This window comes from Asparagus officinalis, chromosome 4 (assembly GCF_001876935.1).
Source record: "Asparagus officinalis chromosome 4, Aspof.V1, whole genome shotgun sequence".
In the NCBI taxonomy this organism is placed as follows: Eukaryota; Viridiplantae; Streptophyta; class Magnoliopsida; order Asparagales; family Asparagaceae; genus Asparagus; species Asparagus officinalis.
Window position 1 is genome coordinate 135,526,559 of NC_033797.1, and position 18,304 is coordinate 135,544,862.

Consider the following 18,304-nt stretch of genomic DNA (forward strand, 5'->3'; position numbering starts at 1 on the left):
ATATAAGTATATATAAGTATACTCTCTCTTATATAAGTATATATATGTATAAGTATGCTCTCTTAATATATGTATAAGTATATATAAATATACAGTGTATACTCTCTTATATAAGTATATATAAGTATACTCTCTATTATATATGTACAATATATATATATATATATATGGAGAGGTTCAAATAAAAACCTCACTATCCTAAAAACTAAAAACCAATCCTCTCCATTGGATCTAGATTCATCCAATGGCTGAGATTAAAGCTGCATAAGGGTAATTAGGTAAAATAAACAGCCCACTAAAGAGAGAATGCTTCTCTATTGAGTTCTCCATTTCCCCATGCAACTCTCTCTCTCTCTCTCCAAAATCACAGCAACTCTCTCTGTCTTCAACATCTCCTTATCCACGGTCTTCTTCAACCTTCGTCTTCATGGTTTATGAAATTATTTTGACGCTTCGTCTTCACGGTCTTCTTCAACCTTCGTCTTCATGATTCAGTGGGCTGTTAAATTATTTTGACGCTTTAATGGTAAGTTTATAAAATTTGTTTGATTTTTCGTCTAAAAGTTTTAGTTTTAACCTTAAAGATCGTAACTTTTTATTGTAAAAGGTAAAATATTTCACCTTTTAGTCTGAAAAGTTTTTTGTTTTTTAAAGAAACCAGTTGAAAAACGAAGACACGCATAAGTGAATCTAGATTCACTGTAGTGAATCTCGATTCACAGCAGTGAATTCAGATTCAGTATGTGAGGTGTTTGTTTTTTACCATAAAAATCGTAATTTTTTGCATAAGTGAATCCAGATTCAGTATGTGAGGTGTTTGTTTTTTACCATAAAAATCGTAATTTTTTGCTGTAAAAGATGAAATCTTTTCATGGTTTAAAATTTTATAGCTTGTTTTTTACCATAAGTTTCTTATTCTTTTTGTTTAAAATTTTATAGCTTGTTTCTTCAATATAATCCAGATTCAATGGAGTGAATCCAGATTCAATGGAGTGAATCCAGATTCACTGGAGTGAATCCAGATTCACTCCAGCGAAAGCTTGGATGGTTAGGATGGTTTTTAATGAATTGTTGAAGAAATAAATGCATGTGCTGTAATTTTGAAGAAATAAACGCATGAGTGAATCTAGATTCACTGAGTGAATCCAGATTCAGTTATGTGAGGTGTTTGTTTTTTACCATAAAAATCGTAACTTTTTGCTATAAAATATGAAATTATATCATGGTTTAAAATTTTATAGCTTGTTTTTTACCATAAGTTTCTTATTCTTTTTGTTTTTTATTTTTGCAGATTTGCTATTGTTTGATAACGAGTTTCAGTCCATTGAATCTGGATTCAATTAAGTGAATCTGGATTCACTCCAATGAATCGAGTTTCAATATAATCCAGATTCAATAGAGTGAATCCAGATTCAATGGAGTGAATCCAGATTCACTCCAGCGAAAGCTTGGATGGTTAGGATGATTTTTAATGAATTGTTGTTGTGTTCTTCATGCGAAGATGGAAGATCAAAGATTGATAGAAGATGGAAGTGAGTTACAGAGAGCAGGAAGTGAGTTAGAGAGAGAAATGGGGAAATAGAGAACTCAACAGAGAAGCATTAATGTTGCTAGCCACCATTAATGTAGTGAATTGTTCCACGTGTTGTATTTTTGGTTTCCAATATTGCCAGCCACCATTAATGTAGTGAATTGTTTCAATTTTACCCTTTTAACATTAATGATGTGTATTAAATTTGTCTATATTTACAATTCTGCCATCGAAATGTAGGCCATTGGATAAACATTCAAAATTTTCTGAAAATATAAATTCTTTAAAACTATCTATAAAAGACCATAGCATTGCTACTATAGAGAAAACAATTCAACCAAAAATTTGAATTAAAACAGAATTTGATTCTTGCCCAAATCAGACTTAAACTTTATTAAACTAGCAAAATATTTTTTTTAAAAGATACCCAGGATAGGATTTTGTGCATTTAAGCGATATAGACAGGCATAACGGGTGTGGTGGAAGTCTGTGCAGTAGCATACGAAAAAAAGTTATATTATGCCTCGAAATTTCTTTGAAATGGGAAGATATGCAGGGCCGGCCCTGACCCTAAGCGGGTCAGGCGGCCGCCTAGGGCCCCCAAAACCTAGGGCCCCTGAGCATCATTAAGATATGCTTAAGCCTATTAGTAAAAGTTCCCTGAGCATATGCAGATTTGAGGAGAAGGCTCTTTGTTCATAGGCTGCTGGTCTCTTTTCTTTTCATAAGTCTTTCATGGCCATGAAAATAGATATGAAAATAGATAGAGGTTGACCGAGAGGACAACTGTTACATTAGTCATTTCATATTACAGTACTAGCTCTGTACTAGCATTCGCAGTTCAAACCCATGCAATCAGAGGATATGCAGATTGATGTTGCTATAGACCTTTTAAGAGGGCTCATTTCTTTTTTTGAAAGCTACAGAGAAAATGGATTTGAAGCAGCTATGGTTGAGGCTAAAGAAATTGCAGTTAGAATGAAAGTTGAACCCATTTTTCGTGAACGTCGCATCATTCATAGAAAGAAATATTTTGATGAAAATGCTAGTAAAGAGATGACAATGATAGCTGAAGAATCCTTTAGAGTCAATTACTTCATATATATCATGGATCAAGCTCTTTCTTCACTCAATATTAGATTTGAACAGTTTCAACAGTATGATGAATCTTTTGGTTTCTTGTTTAATTTGGAGAGGTTGAAGTCTACAGATAATGATAGTTTGAAGTGTTCATGTATTAACCTTGATGATCTCCTAAAGCATGACAAAAATTTTGATATTAATGGGACAAAATTATTTTCAGAACTCCAAATCTTAAGAGAAGCATTACCAAGAGGAACAAAAAAGCAATTGAAGTATTGAATTTTATGAAAATGCTAAATTATTGTTTTCCAAATGCTTGGATTGCTTATAGAGTATTATTGACAATACCAGTTACAGTTGCATCGGCCGAGAGAAGCTTTTTAAAGTTGAACCTCATTAAATCTTATCTATGGTCAACAATGTTACAAGAGAGATTGAATGGATTGGCTATGATATCTATCGAAAAGAATTTATTGGAGAAGCTTGATTAGAACACTTTAATTGATAATTTTGCAGCTCAAAATACAAGGTGATCTCATTTAATGTAGTATGAATTGTGTTATTTATAAAGCATCATGAAGTTTTTTGATTTTAATATTAATACGAATCATACGATTATGTGTTTATTGTCTCATTTTAATAAAAAATATTTTGCTATCTTATAAAAAATTTTGTGTATGAAATATTGTATATAGAGGCCCCTCATTTGAAAGCTTGATTAGGGCCCCGTGAAAAATTAAGAATATCAGGGCCGGCCCTGGATATGGCCGGCCCTTTTATCTCTAGCAAATCTGGATTCACTCCACTATAAAAATTAGTAAAGAGACCATTGTTTTTATTATAATTGTTGATTTGTCTAATGAACGTGTTTGTTATTTATTCTAAACATATATATCACTCACTGTATCTCAAAAATTACACTCATTTCCTAATTTGCACTCAAAGACATACCTCAACTGTTAACAACACAAATCAATGATTGTGATCAGAGGAGTAACCAAAAAATATTTCCATGGTTGCTCCAAAATTGTACAGTTTACCATAGACGGCCAAGATATATATCACAATATACATAACCAAAAAAATATTGACAACATATTTCCGCATGCTATACACATTGCACACCGTCACCACACGATTTTAGAACCCCCCCACCCGACCACCACCCCCACCCCCCCCCCACCCATCTGCTTCCGTTACCCTCGCCGCATCGCTAAGTAAGTACGTCAAAATATCCCACGGCGTCGCCGCTTAACCCTATCTCTCACATGTCAAAACCCTTACATTGGCATAACCCTCCTTGTCCTTGTCTCACGTGCGTCCCCTCTGACCCCACTCTTTAAGCTAATTAACCCCCTTCGCTCGGTCTTCAATTCCTCCTCCTCGCTCCGGTGCTCTGCCTCCTCACAGCAAATTAAGCGACTCCAATTCATCCGCTTGAAGCCTTACGACGTGCTCCTGAAGCTGAAGCCTGACGATAATAATTAATGGATCCCCACGACAGATTCAGCAGCAGCCTATTACGCCAGATCGTCAAGGTCCGTTCTCCGGCCGCCACCGCGGGCTCCATGCCCTCCTCTCGCGGCCTAACCCTCGCCGGCACCGTCATCGCCCTCACCGTCGCCACCCCGCTGCTCGTGATCTTCAGCCCCGTTCTTGTTCCCGCGGCGATCGCGGTTTTCTTGATCACGTCCGGGTTCGTGACCTCCGGAGGGTTCGGGGTGGCGGCGCTGTCGGTGCTGGGCTGGATGTACAAGTATCTGACCGGGAAGCATCCGGTGGGGGCGGACCAGATCGACCACGCGAGGGCGAGGTTCGCGGCGAAGGCGAGGGATATTAAGGAGGGGGCGCAGCACCGCATCGATCAGTCTCAGGCCCAGGCGTCTTAGATCGGATGGAGCTGATGATGGTGGCTAATTAAGGCTTTGTTGTTGCTGTTGTTGGTTGTTGTTTTTGTTTTGTGTCTCTGTGCATGCATGCTTTTGGTGTCCGTAGTAGTAAGTTGATAATGTTTGAGATGGGATCTGTGTTGGTTTACTTTGATGTGGTGAATTTCATTTTGATATGAATAAGATGTAATGTGGGCGCCCCACTCTATATTTACGTTGCAAGTTTCGTGGATTTTTTTTTATTTTTTATTTTCAGTTTTAATGGCTTGGAGAAAATGTGTTCAATTCCTTTGCTTAATTTTCCATGTCTTAGATTTATTCTTAGTTTGACAAGCTCCGAAATATTATTTTGATGAAAAGTTGAAATATATTAATTGAACTAAGAATTGAATTATGAACAGTTACATCAGGACGGGCATATAAACAAAATCCAACGACATAGAATGAGCAGATTTATCGCCTCGCCTTCTCTGGACGCATTAATTTTAGAGAATGAGCAGCTCTACTGCCTGCTATATGTGCAGCTAGTCAAGCAAAGTCCATCATAATCAAGCTAAGTCCATCTCGAGCTGTTATATCCTGAAAATCACCAGAGTTGTTATATCCTGAAAGTCACCAAGTCTCGAGCTGTTATATCCTGAAAATCACCAAGTCTAATGGAACCTCACCAAGTCTAATGGAACCTCGAGAATGGCCACATGTAATAATTGCAACTCTCTAGCATCTACAAGTAAGACTCGGATGGTGAGACATCTCACCTGTTCCACAATTCAAACCCAAAACGGAAGGCGCTTCCAATCCGGGATTTGTTGGATGTCCGACTCCAAGACAAAAGGTGCTCCCCACTCGTACCCGACAGCTTGCCTCGAATAGTGTAACAATTTGCCAAGTGTCGTCCAAAGTTGCATCGCATTTAATGCATGAACAGCCCGCGCTCTAATGCAGCGTCAGAGCTATTATGACCGCTCAAGCTAGAGCCATCAAAGCTCTTTGGACAAGCTATTACCCTAACATTTTCATCATTATTGCATTGGTGACTCGTCCAATCAGCTGCCAACACGTGTAAAGCATAATCTAAACCATCACTACACAAACCCAGTCAAAATTACCAATGCGCCCCCTAACCTTCTATAGATAGTGACAACTTCCACAACACTAAGGTATGTATTTTAACACGTAGAAAGTTAACAAGGCTACATTCTGCTTTTCCCTTAAACTTAACAGAACAGTCACAGACTTGAGTGTCGGACGGCATGCCTGAGAAGGTCCAAACCATGAAAAAACAATCAACTCCAACTATGTCGGTCAAGCCTAGTTGGATAAATTAACCAAAAATTTTAGTCGATCTCTTTGACCATGGCTCACAACACTCACAAAAAGATACCAGCAAACAACATGAACTTCTTTTCACTGATTTGTAAGAACTTGCAAAATGGCCTGTGAAATCTCCAAGATAACGCGTGGAGTAAGAGTGGTCATCCTAGTAGAAGATTTCATACCCGCTCTATGACTACGAAGCCCAAGATTTGAAGTCGGCGGAACAGAGTCAATGCCACCACCAAAGAATAAGCGCATTGATCGCAAATCCATCGATCACTGGAGCACTACCTAACACTACGATAGCCAAGCGCTCATCGTGGAAAGCTCGTCAATAACATAAAAGAGCACCACTTGGAAACATACATGGCACAAAGCTAAGAAGAAGGTATTAGATGTCCATAAAATGTAAATTATTTCAGGAGAATATCCCAACAAATGTAAATGTAAGATTTCTTCAAAAGTAAAAAATGCCTCGCTTTGCAATAATCCATGCGTAGCTCTTACAAACTCAATCTTCACCAAGTTGTCATGATCTCCTAAGCCTTGGTGTATGTTTAGAGTATAACCAAGGCATGCATCAAAGTCATTGGTCTCTTTTCAGAGTAAACCCAAGGCACAAACCAAGCCCTTAGTATTGTTCTCAAAGTAAAGCCAAGGCATGAAGCGAAGTCCTTGCAACTCGATCTTCATTAGCTCGGCCAAGGACTCCTAAACCCTTAGTATTTTTTCAGAGTAACAAGGCACGATGTGGAGTCCTTGTAACTGGATATTCATCGACTCGGCCAAGGCCTCCTAAGCCCTTGATTTTTTTTTCAAAATAAAATCAATGCACGTACCAAAGCCCTTGATCACTTTTGAGAGTAAACGCAAGGCACAAACTAAGAATTTGATATCATTCTCATGAGTAAAACCAAGGCATGACACGGAGTCCTTGCAACTCAACCTTCATCAACTCGACCAAGGCCTCTTAAGCCCTTGGTGTCTTTTCAGAATAAAATCAAGGCACATACTGATGTGTTGTGAAAATAGTGTTAAGTTTGCAAGTGCACAATTAAGTTATAGTATAGTACAATGTCGATCCCATAAATAAGGTGTGTAGAAAAATTTCTAAATTAGATCCTAAAAATGTGTATGGACAAAGAGGAGTAAAAGTAAAGAGAAATAGAGTGTGTGATTATTTACACATATAAGAAAACTAGAATAAGAGGGGAGAAAGAGAGTGAACAAATAAAACAAATAAACAATAAATAAGTAGGATAAATAAAGAAAATAGAAAAGAAAAAAATCAAGATTGTAAAAAATAATCAAAAAGAGAAAAATCAAAATAAGTAAAATACAAAGAAAATCAAGTAGAAAATATAGGAATCTAGAATTGAATCCACTTGTTAATTTTATTTTAGGATTTATGAACTACTCTCTTTTATCATATTTTATTTGGGATTTACAAAGCATAGCCTATCAAGCTACTTAAGATAAGCATAACCTATCAAGTTATTATTCAAGTAAAATTTCTGTTCATGAAAAGGATAAACAATATTCTAAAATTTATAAGCATAATCAATCAAACCAATCAAGATAAACATAAATTATCAAATTCTTCCTCTACCAACTAGTTTTCTAATTGATTATCCTAAGCATGATTATCTTGAGCACAAAGAGAGCAATTCATAAATTATAAAAGAAATCAAACTAGTTTCGTACAATTCTAGAATTTCTACATGATTTTGTTGCATATTTTAGAAAATAAAAATAAAAAATAAATTCTAGGCTGGAAAGCATAAAAGAAAGAGATCTAAAATAAAAATTAATAAAAAAAATAAGAACAAGAATAAGGTAATAAAGATCTAAACTATGAACAATAAGGACTTCTAACAAACAAATATATGAGAGCATAAAAGTAAATCTACACTATAAAAAACTATAAGAAAATAAATTCTATAAAGCATAAAAAATAAACAACAAAATAAAAAGAGCATGAAAGTAAATGTATACTACATAGTATGAAATAAATTTAATCTACTAGCATAAAAATAAAAAATAAAATCCTAAAACATGAATTTCTAAAATATGAAAAAGAAAATTAAAATTTTACATTGTAAGGGGTTGGCCCTTTAAAAGAAAATCTTCATCTTCATCCTCATTAACAAAAAAGAAGAAGGGAAAAATGTGTACAGGTCCCAAAAGCAGAAACTTCATGTGACGAGGCCCCTCATAGTTTTCCCCATGTGAATTAGCCCCTTGATGTGTGACACTTTGTACTGTAGTCTTTTTTATTAATTATTACATGCCAGCTAAGCTAAAATCCTCAAATTATCCTTATCCTCCCTCCTCAATCTCTCAGACCCAGCAATCATATCATCTTTCTCTCTCATCTCCTCTCTCTCTCTCTCTCTCTCTCTCTCTCTCTCTCTCTCTCTCTCCCCCTCTCCTCTCTCTAAAACTAAGAGCTTTCTCAAGCTCATCAACCTGGCACTCGCCCTCCTCGCCGTTGCCGCCTCCACTTAGGCCATCTCTCTCTCTCTCTCTCTCTCTCTCTCTCTCTCTCTCTCTCTCTCCCCCTCTCCTCTCTCTAAAACTAAGAGCTTTCTCAAGCTCATCAACCTGGCACTCGCCCTCCTCGCCGTTGCCGCCTCCACTTAGGCCACCAATGCTCCCCTCGAGTTCGCCGCCACCTCCCCTCCCCTCCTCCACCCATCCTCGTCGTCGTAGATCGCCGCCGCTCCCCCGCCGTAGATCAGAGACGCACAGAGCATTAATCCATTAGCTAGAAGAAGAAAAGAAAAAAAGAAAAAATGTTTGACCAGCTACAAATAAATGAATGATTTAATTTTTAAAAATAGTCTAAAGTTGTCCCCATTTTTCCACTTTCACGAGACATCCACGCCTTTTTAGAGGAAGCTGAATTTGCAATAAACCTAATGTGCGCAGTCTTTTTGTATTTTAATTTCGAACAAATTTTTAAAATAGACCATTTTTAAAACTTAATTAGCAAAATAGGCTGAAAAAATATTTAATTACCAAAAATCATTGTAAGCTGGGATGGTAGTTATAAATCGTTGTTATAAATGAGGATACAGTCATGTTTTTATAAATCGTTGTTAATTATATTTGATAATAGTTATACCTAATGATATGTTATTTCTAGATGCTATCGTGGTAGTTCTAGTAGCCCTCGAGTTAGTTCTAGCTTCTATTATCCTAGTTCTAGCTTGTATAAAGCCAGTTCTAGCCCACACCTTACTAGTTCTAAACCAAGCCCGCGTTTTTTACAAGCAAACTTGTTAATTCTAGCTTCTACGTTAGTTCTAGCTTCTATTACCCTAGTTCTAACTTGTATACAGCCAGTTCTAGCCAACACCTTGCTAGTTCTAAGCCCAACAAGGGTTTTTTACATGCATACTTATTAATTCTTGCTTCTACGTTAGTTCTAGCTTCTACTACCCTAGTTCTAGCTTGTATACATTCAGTTCTAGCCCACACATTGCTAGTTCTAAACCCAACAAGGGTTTTTTACATGCACACTTGTTAATTCTTGCTTCTACGTTAGTTTTAGCTTCTATTACCCTAGTTCTAGCTTGTATACAGCCAGTTCTAGCCCACACCTTGCTAGTTCTAAACCCAACAAGGGTTTTTTACATGCACACTTATTAATTCTTGCTTCTACGTTAGTTCTAGCTTCTATTACCCTAGTTCTAGCTTATATACAGCCAGTTCTAGCCCACATCTTGCTAGTTCTAAACCCAACAAGGGTTTTTTAATTACATGCACACTTGTTAATTCTTTCTTCTACGTTAGTTCTAGCTTCTATTACCCTAGTTCTAGCTTATATATAGCCAGTTCTAGCCCACACCTTGCTAGTTCTAAACCCAACAAGAGTTCTTTACATGCACACTTATTAATTCTTGCTTCTACGTTAGTTCTAGCTTCTATTACCCTAGTTCTAGTTTGTATACAGCCAGTTCGAGCCCACATCTTGCTATTTCTAAACCTAACAATGGTTTTTTATAAGCAAACTTGTTAATTCTAGCTTCTACATTAGTTCTAGCTTCTATTATCCTAGTTCTAGCTTGTATACAGTCAGTTCTAGCCCACACCTTGCTAGTTCTAAACCCAACAAGGGTTTTTTACATGCACACTTGTTAATTCTTGTTTCTACGTTAGTTCTAGCTTCTATTACCCTACTTTTAGCTTGTATACAGCCAGTTCTAGCCCACACCTTGCTAGTTCTAAACCTAACAAGGGTTCTTTACATGCACACTTGTTAATTCTTGTTTCTACCTTAGTTCTAGCTTCTATTACCCTAGTTATAACTTGTATACAGCTAATTCTAGCCCACACATTGCTAGTTCTAAACCCAACAAAGGTTTTTTACATACACACTTATTAATTCTAGTTCTAAACCCAGCCCGTGTTCTAGAATTAGCTGTATACAAGCTAAAACTAGGGTAATAGAAGCTAGAACTAAGGTAGAAGTAAGAATTAACAAGTGTGCATGTAAAAAAACACGGGCTTGGTTAGAACTAGCAATGTGTGGGATAGAACTGGTTGTATACAAGCTAGAACTAGGGTAATAGAAACTAAAACTAACGTAGAAATAAGAATTAACAACTGTGCATGTAAAAAATCCTTGTTGGGTTTAGAATTAGCAAGGTGTGGGCTAGAACTGGCTGTATACAAGCTAGAACTAGGGTAATAGAAGCTAGAACTAACGTAGAAGCTAGAATTAACAAGTGTGCATGTAAAAAACCTCTGTTAGGTTTAGAACTAGCAAGGTGTGGGCTAGAACTGGCTATATATAAGCTAGAACTAGGGTAATAGAAGTTAGAACTAACGTAGAAGAAAGAATTAATAAGTGTGCATGTAAAAAACCCTTGTTGGGTTTAGAACTAGCAAGGTGTGGGCTAGAATTGGCTGTATACAAACTAGAACTAGGGTAATAGAAGCTAAAACAAACGTAAAACAAGAATTAACAAGTGTGCATGTAAAAAACCCTTGTTGGGTTTAGAACTAGCAATGTGTGGGCAAGAACTGGCTGTATACAAGCTAGAACTAGGGTAATAGAAGCTAGAACTAACGTAGAAGCAAGAATTAACAAGTGTGCATGTAAAAAACCCTTGTTGAGTTTAGAACTAGCAAGGTGTGGGCTAGAACTACCTGTATACAAGATAGAACTAAGGTAATAGAAGCTAGAACTAACGTAGAAGCTAGAATTAACAAGTTTGCTTGTAAAAAACGCGGGCTTGGTTTAGAACTAGCAATGTGTGGGCTAGAACTGGCTGTATACAAGCTAGAACTAGGGTAATAGAAGCTAGAACTAACTCGAGGGCTACTAGAACTACCACGATAGCATCTAGAAATAACATATCATTAGGTATAACTATTATCAAATATAATTAACAACGATTTATAAAAACATGACTGTATCCTCATTTATAACAACGATTTATAACTACCGTCCCAGCTTACAACGATTTTTGGTAATTAAATATTTTTCCAGCCTATTTTGCTAATTAAGTTTTAAAAATGGTCTCTTTTAAAAATTTGTTCGAAATTAAAATACAAAAAGACTGCGCACATTAGGTTTATTGCAAATTCAGCTTCCTCCAAAAAGGCGTGGATGTCTCGTGAAAGTGGAAAAATGGGGACAACTTTTGACTATTTTTTAAAATTAAATCGTTCATTTATTTGTAGCTGGTCAAACATTTTTTTTCTTTTTTTTCTTTTCTTCTTCTAGCTAATGGATTAATGCTATGTGCGTCTCGACGGCGGCGATCTACGAACGGGGAGCGGCGGCGATCTACGGCGACGAGGACGGGTGGAGGAGAGGAGGGGAGGCGGCGGCAAACTCGAGGGGAGCCTTGGGGGCCTGAGTGGAGGCGGCAACGACGAGGAGGGCGAGGGCCAGGTTAACGAGCTTGAGAAAGCTCTTAGTTTAAGAGAGAGGAGAGAGAGAGAGAGAGAGAGAGAGAGAGAGAGAGAGAGAGAGAGAGAGAGAGAGGAGAAGAGAGAGAGAGAGAGAGAGAGAAAGAGGAGATGTGAGAGAAAGATGATATGATTGCTAGGTCTGAGAGATTAAGAAGAGAGAATAAGGATAATTTGGGGATTTTAGCTTAGCTGGCATGTAATAATTGATAAAAAAAAGGCTACTGTACAAAATGTCACACATCAAAGGGTTGATTCACATGGAAAAAACTATGAGGGGCCTCGTCACATGAAGTTTCTGCTTTTAGGGCCTGTACACATTTTTTCCCAAAGAAGAAAGTCAAATTTAAAAGGTGGGGAAATTTTTTATTAATTATAAATAAAGTCTATAATTTTGAAAGCTCTTATCAATTAAGAGTAACGCGCTCTCTTCTCCAAATAAATTTTTTACATAATTTTTGACATTCAAACCCCTCACCATTTACCTCTATTTATAGTAAACAACAATCAAGAGTGTTTGGATTAGCCTTGAGCTCCAAGAAATAAATCTTGGTCATTTACTATTTTTGTTATAACCCAACAGTGTTGGTGGATTGATTGGTTCCTAATAGATTTGATTTCTTAGTTGACTTGGTGACTCGATTTTTTCTTGATTCATTGGGAATTTGTGGGCCTCCTCTTGGTTTGATATTGAGCTTCAAAAGTTAGTAGAAAATAAAAGAATTTGGTTATTTTGGACTCTTATTCATTAATACTTCTTTTCTTGCAAATTAAGAGAAAAATACATTACTAGTGATATATTTATTTAAATAAAATGGATAATAATGTAATAAAATATGATGATCAAAGACCCCCACACCTAAACTTTTGCTAGTCCTCTAGCAAAGAAAGAAAATAAAAATAAAGAAATAAAATCCTAACTCACTTTGAGAGGAATCGTGGTTGTATTTAGCATACATACTAAGCCTTTAAACTCCTAGATTGTACTAGAAGACTGTTAGACCCTAGAGGGGGGGTGATTAGGGTCTTATGCTAATCTAATCCCAATTAATAGCAATTAAAATTATGTTGATCGATATGTTCTTACAAGAGATAGATATGAACAATAAGAACAATAAGAATAATAAGAGTAATAAGAATATGCACAAATAAAATGTGAGACAAGCAAAACACAAACACACGATATGTTTACGAGGTTCGGTCCCCACGACCTACGTCCCCGCTCCTCACCTCGAGGAGATATCCACTATCACAATCCGGTTTGGAAGCCGGAACTTCTACACACTCGGTTTACAAGTTCACCGAAAACTCTCACACTACACAATCACTCAACAATCACACTTTACACACTAAGTGTAGGAATCTAGCCCGTGTCCTCCTCCTCAAGTGCTCGATTACAACCTCTCCCTAGGTTCGTCAATCGACGCCACTCCTATTGGATTTGACCCCGTCTCTCTCTCCTCACACTTCTCTCGGTGTACAAGTGTATTACAAGTGATTCTCACAAATAAAAGTTAAATACAATGATTTGTTCTCAATTAACAAGTGAGAACACAATGAAGCTCACACTCACTAAATCCCACACCACAACCCACAATATAATATGAGAATATAAAGCTCAATAAGTGTGTGTGATAATAGTGAATCAAACTCAATAAATAACTTAATGAATATAGCTAATCAAATTGAAAGTGAAATAATAAGCTATATAGGAAAGAGTTTAGAAAACTTCTCAATGAACAAGAAGAGCTGAAGAAATAATGATCTCAATAGAATTTGAAAGCCTGCTCTTGTTGTAGAAAAACTTCTCTTGAAAACTGAACTCTTAAACAGCTCTTAAACGAGATTAACAACTTGTTAAATAGCAAACTTGGATTTCTTGATGCTAGAGAAGAAGAACAGTAATGGGGTTTATATAGCACCCCAATACAACAGCTAGAAAAGAGTAAAAGACCAAAAAGTCCATTTTGAAAAAACTAGCCGTTAGGCTCATTTGTAATGCGTCGGTCGACCGGTACGGTCGACCGATTAGTTCAAAAACCCTGAGAAAACATGTTTTGAAGCTGACGGTCGACCGACGTGAAATTCGGTCGACCGAATGGATATTTCGGTCGACCGACGGAAATTCCGGTCGACCGGAAAATACTCAAAGAAATTCTCAGAAAACAGACTACCGTCGGTCGACCGTATCGGTCGACCGAAATCTGATATGTGAAAAATGACAGGTTTTGGGTCAGTTTTGAGAATTCGTTAAAAATATCAATTCATATCCAAAAATAGTGAAACTTTGGGGAAAGTTTATAAATGATGAAATGAACATGTTTGAAAAGGAATTTTTGGAAAAACGAATTTCGTTTGTGAAAACTACCTGTTTTTGAAAAATGATTAGAAAACCTGTATTTTTATGAAAGTGAAAGTTTGATATAGGACTTGTAAATATTCATATATATATATTGTGCATATATTATATGTATATAATCAGGTATGAGAGAAGGAGCAGTTTATACTCTTATACTTGTCGGAGTGTTCATTCGGCTCAATTGAGCGATATAACGCCGGCTTCAACCAAGGTTTGGATGCTATTCTTAAGAGCGAAGCAAGCCTTGGTAGGATGAAGGATCCTCCTATGATACGCACAGTAGCTCGGATCCGCAGTATTATCAGCTTCCTCCTGATCTGGGATAGGTGGTAGCTTGATCTTGTTATTTTCAAGGAGGGACTCGAAAATAGCTGGAACATCTTCGTCCTTGAAGGAGTACTCTTTTTGGAGTCTCGGATCCGAAGTCTTTTGCTGCCTTCGGGGTTGTTGTTGCGATGTCTGGTTAACGTCTACAACCGCTGCATGTGCCTTTCCTTTACCCCGGGAGGCGAAGTTTGAGTTCGGAAGATTCGCCGTCGGTTGGCTCCTCTCGGCTTTCTTCCTTCGGAGGAAGCGTTCGGCCCGCTCTCCGCGCGTCTTCAACTCTTTCCAAGTGTTGGACGGTGCGACTCCCATAACTTCTAATATCTCAATAGATAGGTTGTTATGACATGTCTGGAGGATGAAGTCCTCCGTGATCGGATCTCGGCAGTTCATTGCTTTATTCCGAAAGCGCTTGACGAAGTCGTCGACTGTCTCGTCATCTTCTTGTTTCTCATCGAAAAGTGTCCTGATGGATACCTCGTCGTCGTCCTCAAAGAAGTTACCAAGGAATGAGTTCTCCATATCGTCCCAGTTGTTAATACTTCTGGGCTTGAGACGGCGGTACCAATCGAAGGCCGGCCCGCGAAGGGTGCCAACGAATGACCGAACCATCAAGGCTTCATTGCCGGAGATCATACCCAAGTGGGACTTGAAGTAGATCAGATGTTGAGTGGGTGAACCCTTCCCGTCAAACGGCGTGAAGTTAATCAAGTTGAACTTCGCCGGGTATGCTATTGTGTCCCACTCTCTTGGGTATGGACATGGAATGCCAGTCCTCTTTACCTCTCGATCAGACATTAGAGCGTTGATTTTACTCTCGAGATCTTTCATTTTCTCATCCTCGCTCGTATCGGGCTTTGGACGATTCTTAAGAGGAATAACGGGGCCACCCCCAGCGTTGTCGTCTTTAGTGGGGCCACCCCCAGCGTTTTGGTCAACGGGAGGGTCATCAGCATTGCGACGTTGGTCATCAGCATTGAGACGTGCATCCACATCTGAATCGCTGCCTGCTTGATCAGTACGGTTGCGATGGCTAGATTCACCGAACTGATTGGATAGAGCCCGAATTTGTTGGTCATGCTCTTCCCTTATCCGTAGCATAGCCATTTCCATTTCAATCTTGAATGCCTCTTTCTGTTTGGTTAGAGCATCCTCAAGAATTTTGGCGATTTGCTCGGTATTGATCATGAACACTTCGCGGGATTGTCCTGGACTGGATACCGTATTATCAGAAGCGATTGCCGAGTTAGCGTCCGATGCTTCATCATCCGAGGATAACCCTCTCTGCATTCTCTGATAATCCCTTTGTCTAATAGTTCCTACGCGTAGCCGAGTCACACGATGCGATACGAGAGGGTCAGAACTAGAAGGTCGAATCGACTTTCCCTTATCAGCCATGTTAATTGTGACTTTTGGAAGTTCGTTATCATGAACAGTCGATCGCTTCTTACGGAGACGCTTTGGTTTGGACCTAGCTATTCCGTTGGAGATCCTCTCAAATACCGAGACCCTCTGCAGAGCGGTCTTGGGGCAACTGCACGCTGATAATACTGCCCTGATTAGTCCGGTGCGCGGGCAGTGAGATTTGGTTTCTCGGGCATATCTCTTCCTAGACTCGTTCATACCTCCCGCCCGATAGTACAACTCATCGGTCAGATGACCGGAGCAACCTATCGTGTGTTGACATGACTCCCCTGGTATAACGTTGTCATCGTCAGATGAATACGTTTCTTTCAAGGGAGTTGCCGCTTTATTAGCATTCTCAAGAGTCACATATCTCTTCTGAGACTCGTTCATACCCCCCGCCCGATAGTACAACTCATCGATCAGATGACCGGAGCAACCTATCGTGTGTTGACATGACTCCCCTGGTATAACGTTGTCATCGTCAGATGAATACGTTTCTTTCAAGGGAGTTGCCGCTTTATTAGCATTCTCAAGAGTCATGTGTTTAGAACTACGCTTTTGGGAGCGCAGGATCTCAACAGGCTCTTGGTTTTGGATAAACACCCCCAGGCGGGTAGAAATTGGAGTTTTCCCTTCATGAGAAGGCTTGAAATTGTTATGAAGAGTCACGTGTTTAGAACTACGCTTTTGGGAGCGCATGATCTCAACAGGCTCTTGGTTTTGGATACACACCCCCAGGCGGGCGGAAATTGGAGTTTTCCCTTTATGAGAAGGTTTGAAATTGTTGTGAGGGCGTGTGCGACCCCCAGCTCGACGAGTTGCTTGGGGTTCAGTCACCGGACCCAAACGTTCTTCGATCAGAACTTTGCCTCGATCCTCGTGCAAAGGACCCAGGCGATCGACTATCCTCACCTTGAATCGGGACAAATCCATGTTGTCGTGGGGCTCCACCAGAGGTGCGGAACTCGAAGGGATCGACGTAACCGGTGTAGAACGTCTTCTGTCTCGCCACGGGTCGGATTGGAGTGACCTGCAAATTGGCGGGTCGGATTGAAGTGACCTGCGCGCCGGCGGGTCGGATTCAAGTGACCCGCGATTCTCGATCTTTTCGGCTGCTGTTTTGGATTTTGGCCTCCAAGTTTGATGCAGTCTTGGTTGTTTCTTAGCTATGTCCTTCTTCTGCATCTTTTGTGCTTTTTGCACAAGAATTCGCGTGCGCGCAAGCGCGCAGCGCTTTTGAATTCGCTCCTCCAGAGTTGAACGGATTCTTTTGATTTGGATCCATTCATTTGCTATTGGTTTGGAGGGGAGGACATCTGTCCGCTGTTGGGGTGCTTGGCGTTGCCTAATTTTCAGATCCGCCTCATAACGGATCCCGTCAATTGACTCCAAGGCTCTAGCGAGTTGGCGCGCACAGCGTTGGCGCTGCCTTTGACGAGTTCTCTTTGATAAAATAGGCGCGCCTTCTGTACTCAACTCCTTGATTGAGGAGGAGTTCAGATCTGCAGATCCAGACTCATTGGAGATCGGACGGGCGTTGTAAGGTTCAGCTACCGCAACAACGGGGGCGTTGATCTTCCTTCGCTTGCGAGAGGCGGAGGATTTGGAGGAGGAGGACGACAGATATTCCTCGAACTTCAGTTGGTCGAACTCGTACTCGACCACTTCTTCAACCGGGATGCAGATCCGAGGTTGCGACACGACAACTCCGGAAGCGAAGCTGTTGGCTCCCACTGTGGTCGCCAGTTTGTTTGCGTCGAAAATTGTTGTATTCATTGTGGTATTCATTACAACTTTAGTCGTTACAATGAAAACAAAAAAAGATAATCTTTTTTATAAGATCTTTACACAATGAAAACAAAAGTTACAACTCTCGTCAAAACAAACGCAGAGATCGTTTATCGGTCTTCTGCTTGTGTGGGATCTTTGCCTGTGCCGGGGTTTATCCGTGGACCGCCTTTGATCTGGATCCGGTTGATGAAAAATTCGGCAGAGCTTCGCCTTCGCTGAGGAAGTATTTGATTTGAAGCACTGAAATCGACCAAGCGAAATCAGGGCTCTTCTCGAGATTAAGACCAAGCCTAATCTCAAGGGACGGACGGGAACGGGCGTCGGATCTCTCGAACTCTCCTTCTTTATGCCGAAGAACTCGCCAAGATCTGTCAACCCTCGCTGAAATTCGTGCTCCTTTGACTCCACAATCCGGCAGCACCTCCTCGTCTTGATAATCAATCGCCCCTGAAAAATGGAGGCCTTTGACTCATATTTATAGACCCCGAATGCGGTTATTTGGATGAGAACAAGTGATTTGGCCTTATCTTTAGTCAATAACAGCCTAACCACGTTTGTAGATGATATCAAGTCAGTTTGGATGCTCAGGAACCAACAAATCTCGAGAAAAACCATCAAAAACCGAACCCGATCGAAACAGCGCGCGCAGGACAAGTCTGACCCGCGCTTGCGCGGGTC

The 18,304-nt window shown here is 39.5% G+C and overlaps 1 protein-coding gene across 1 annotated transcript; it reads left to right on the forward strand.

The window, feature by feature from the left end:
- On the forward strand, nucleotides 4,102–4,641 carry LOC109839354 (oleosin 16 kDa). Its single transcript, XM_020407783.1, has one exon. It carries the CDS (start codon nucleotides 4,102–4,104, stop codon nucleotides 4,501–4,503), a length of 402 nt encoding a protein of 133 aa, XP_020263372.1. The 3' UTR covers nucleotides 4,504–4,641.

What these genes read in the sequence shown, in the direction of transcription:
- LOC109839354 (XM_020407783.1), top strand. Translation starts at nt 4,102, where the DNA reads ATGGATCCCCACGACAGATTCAGCAGCAGCCTATTACGCCAGATCGTC.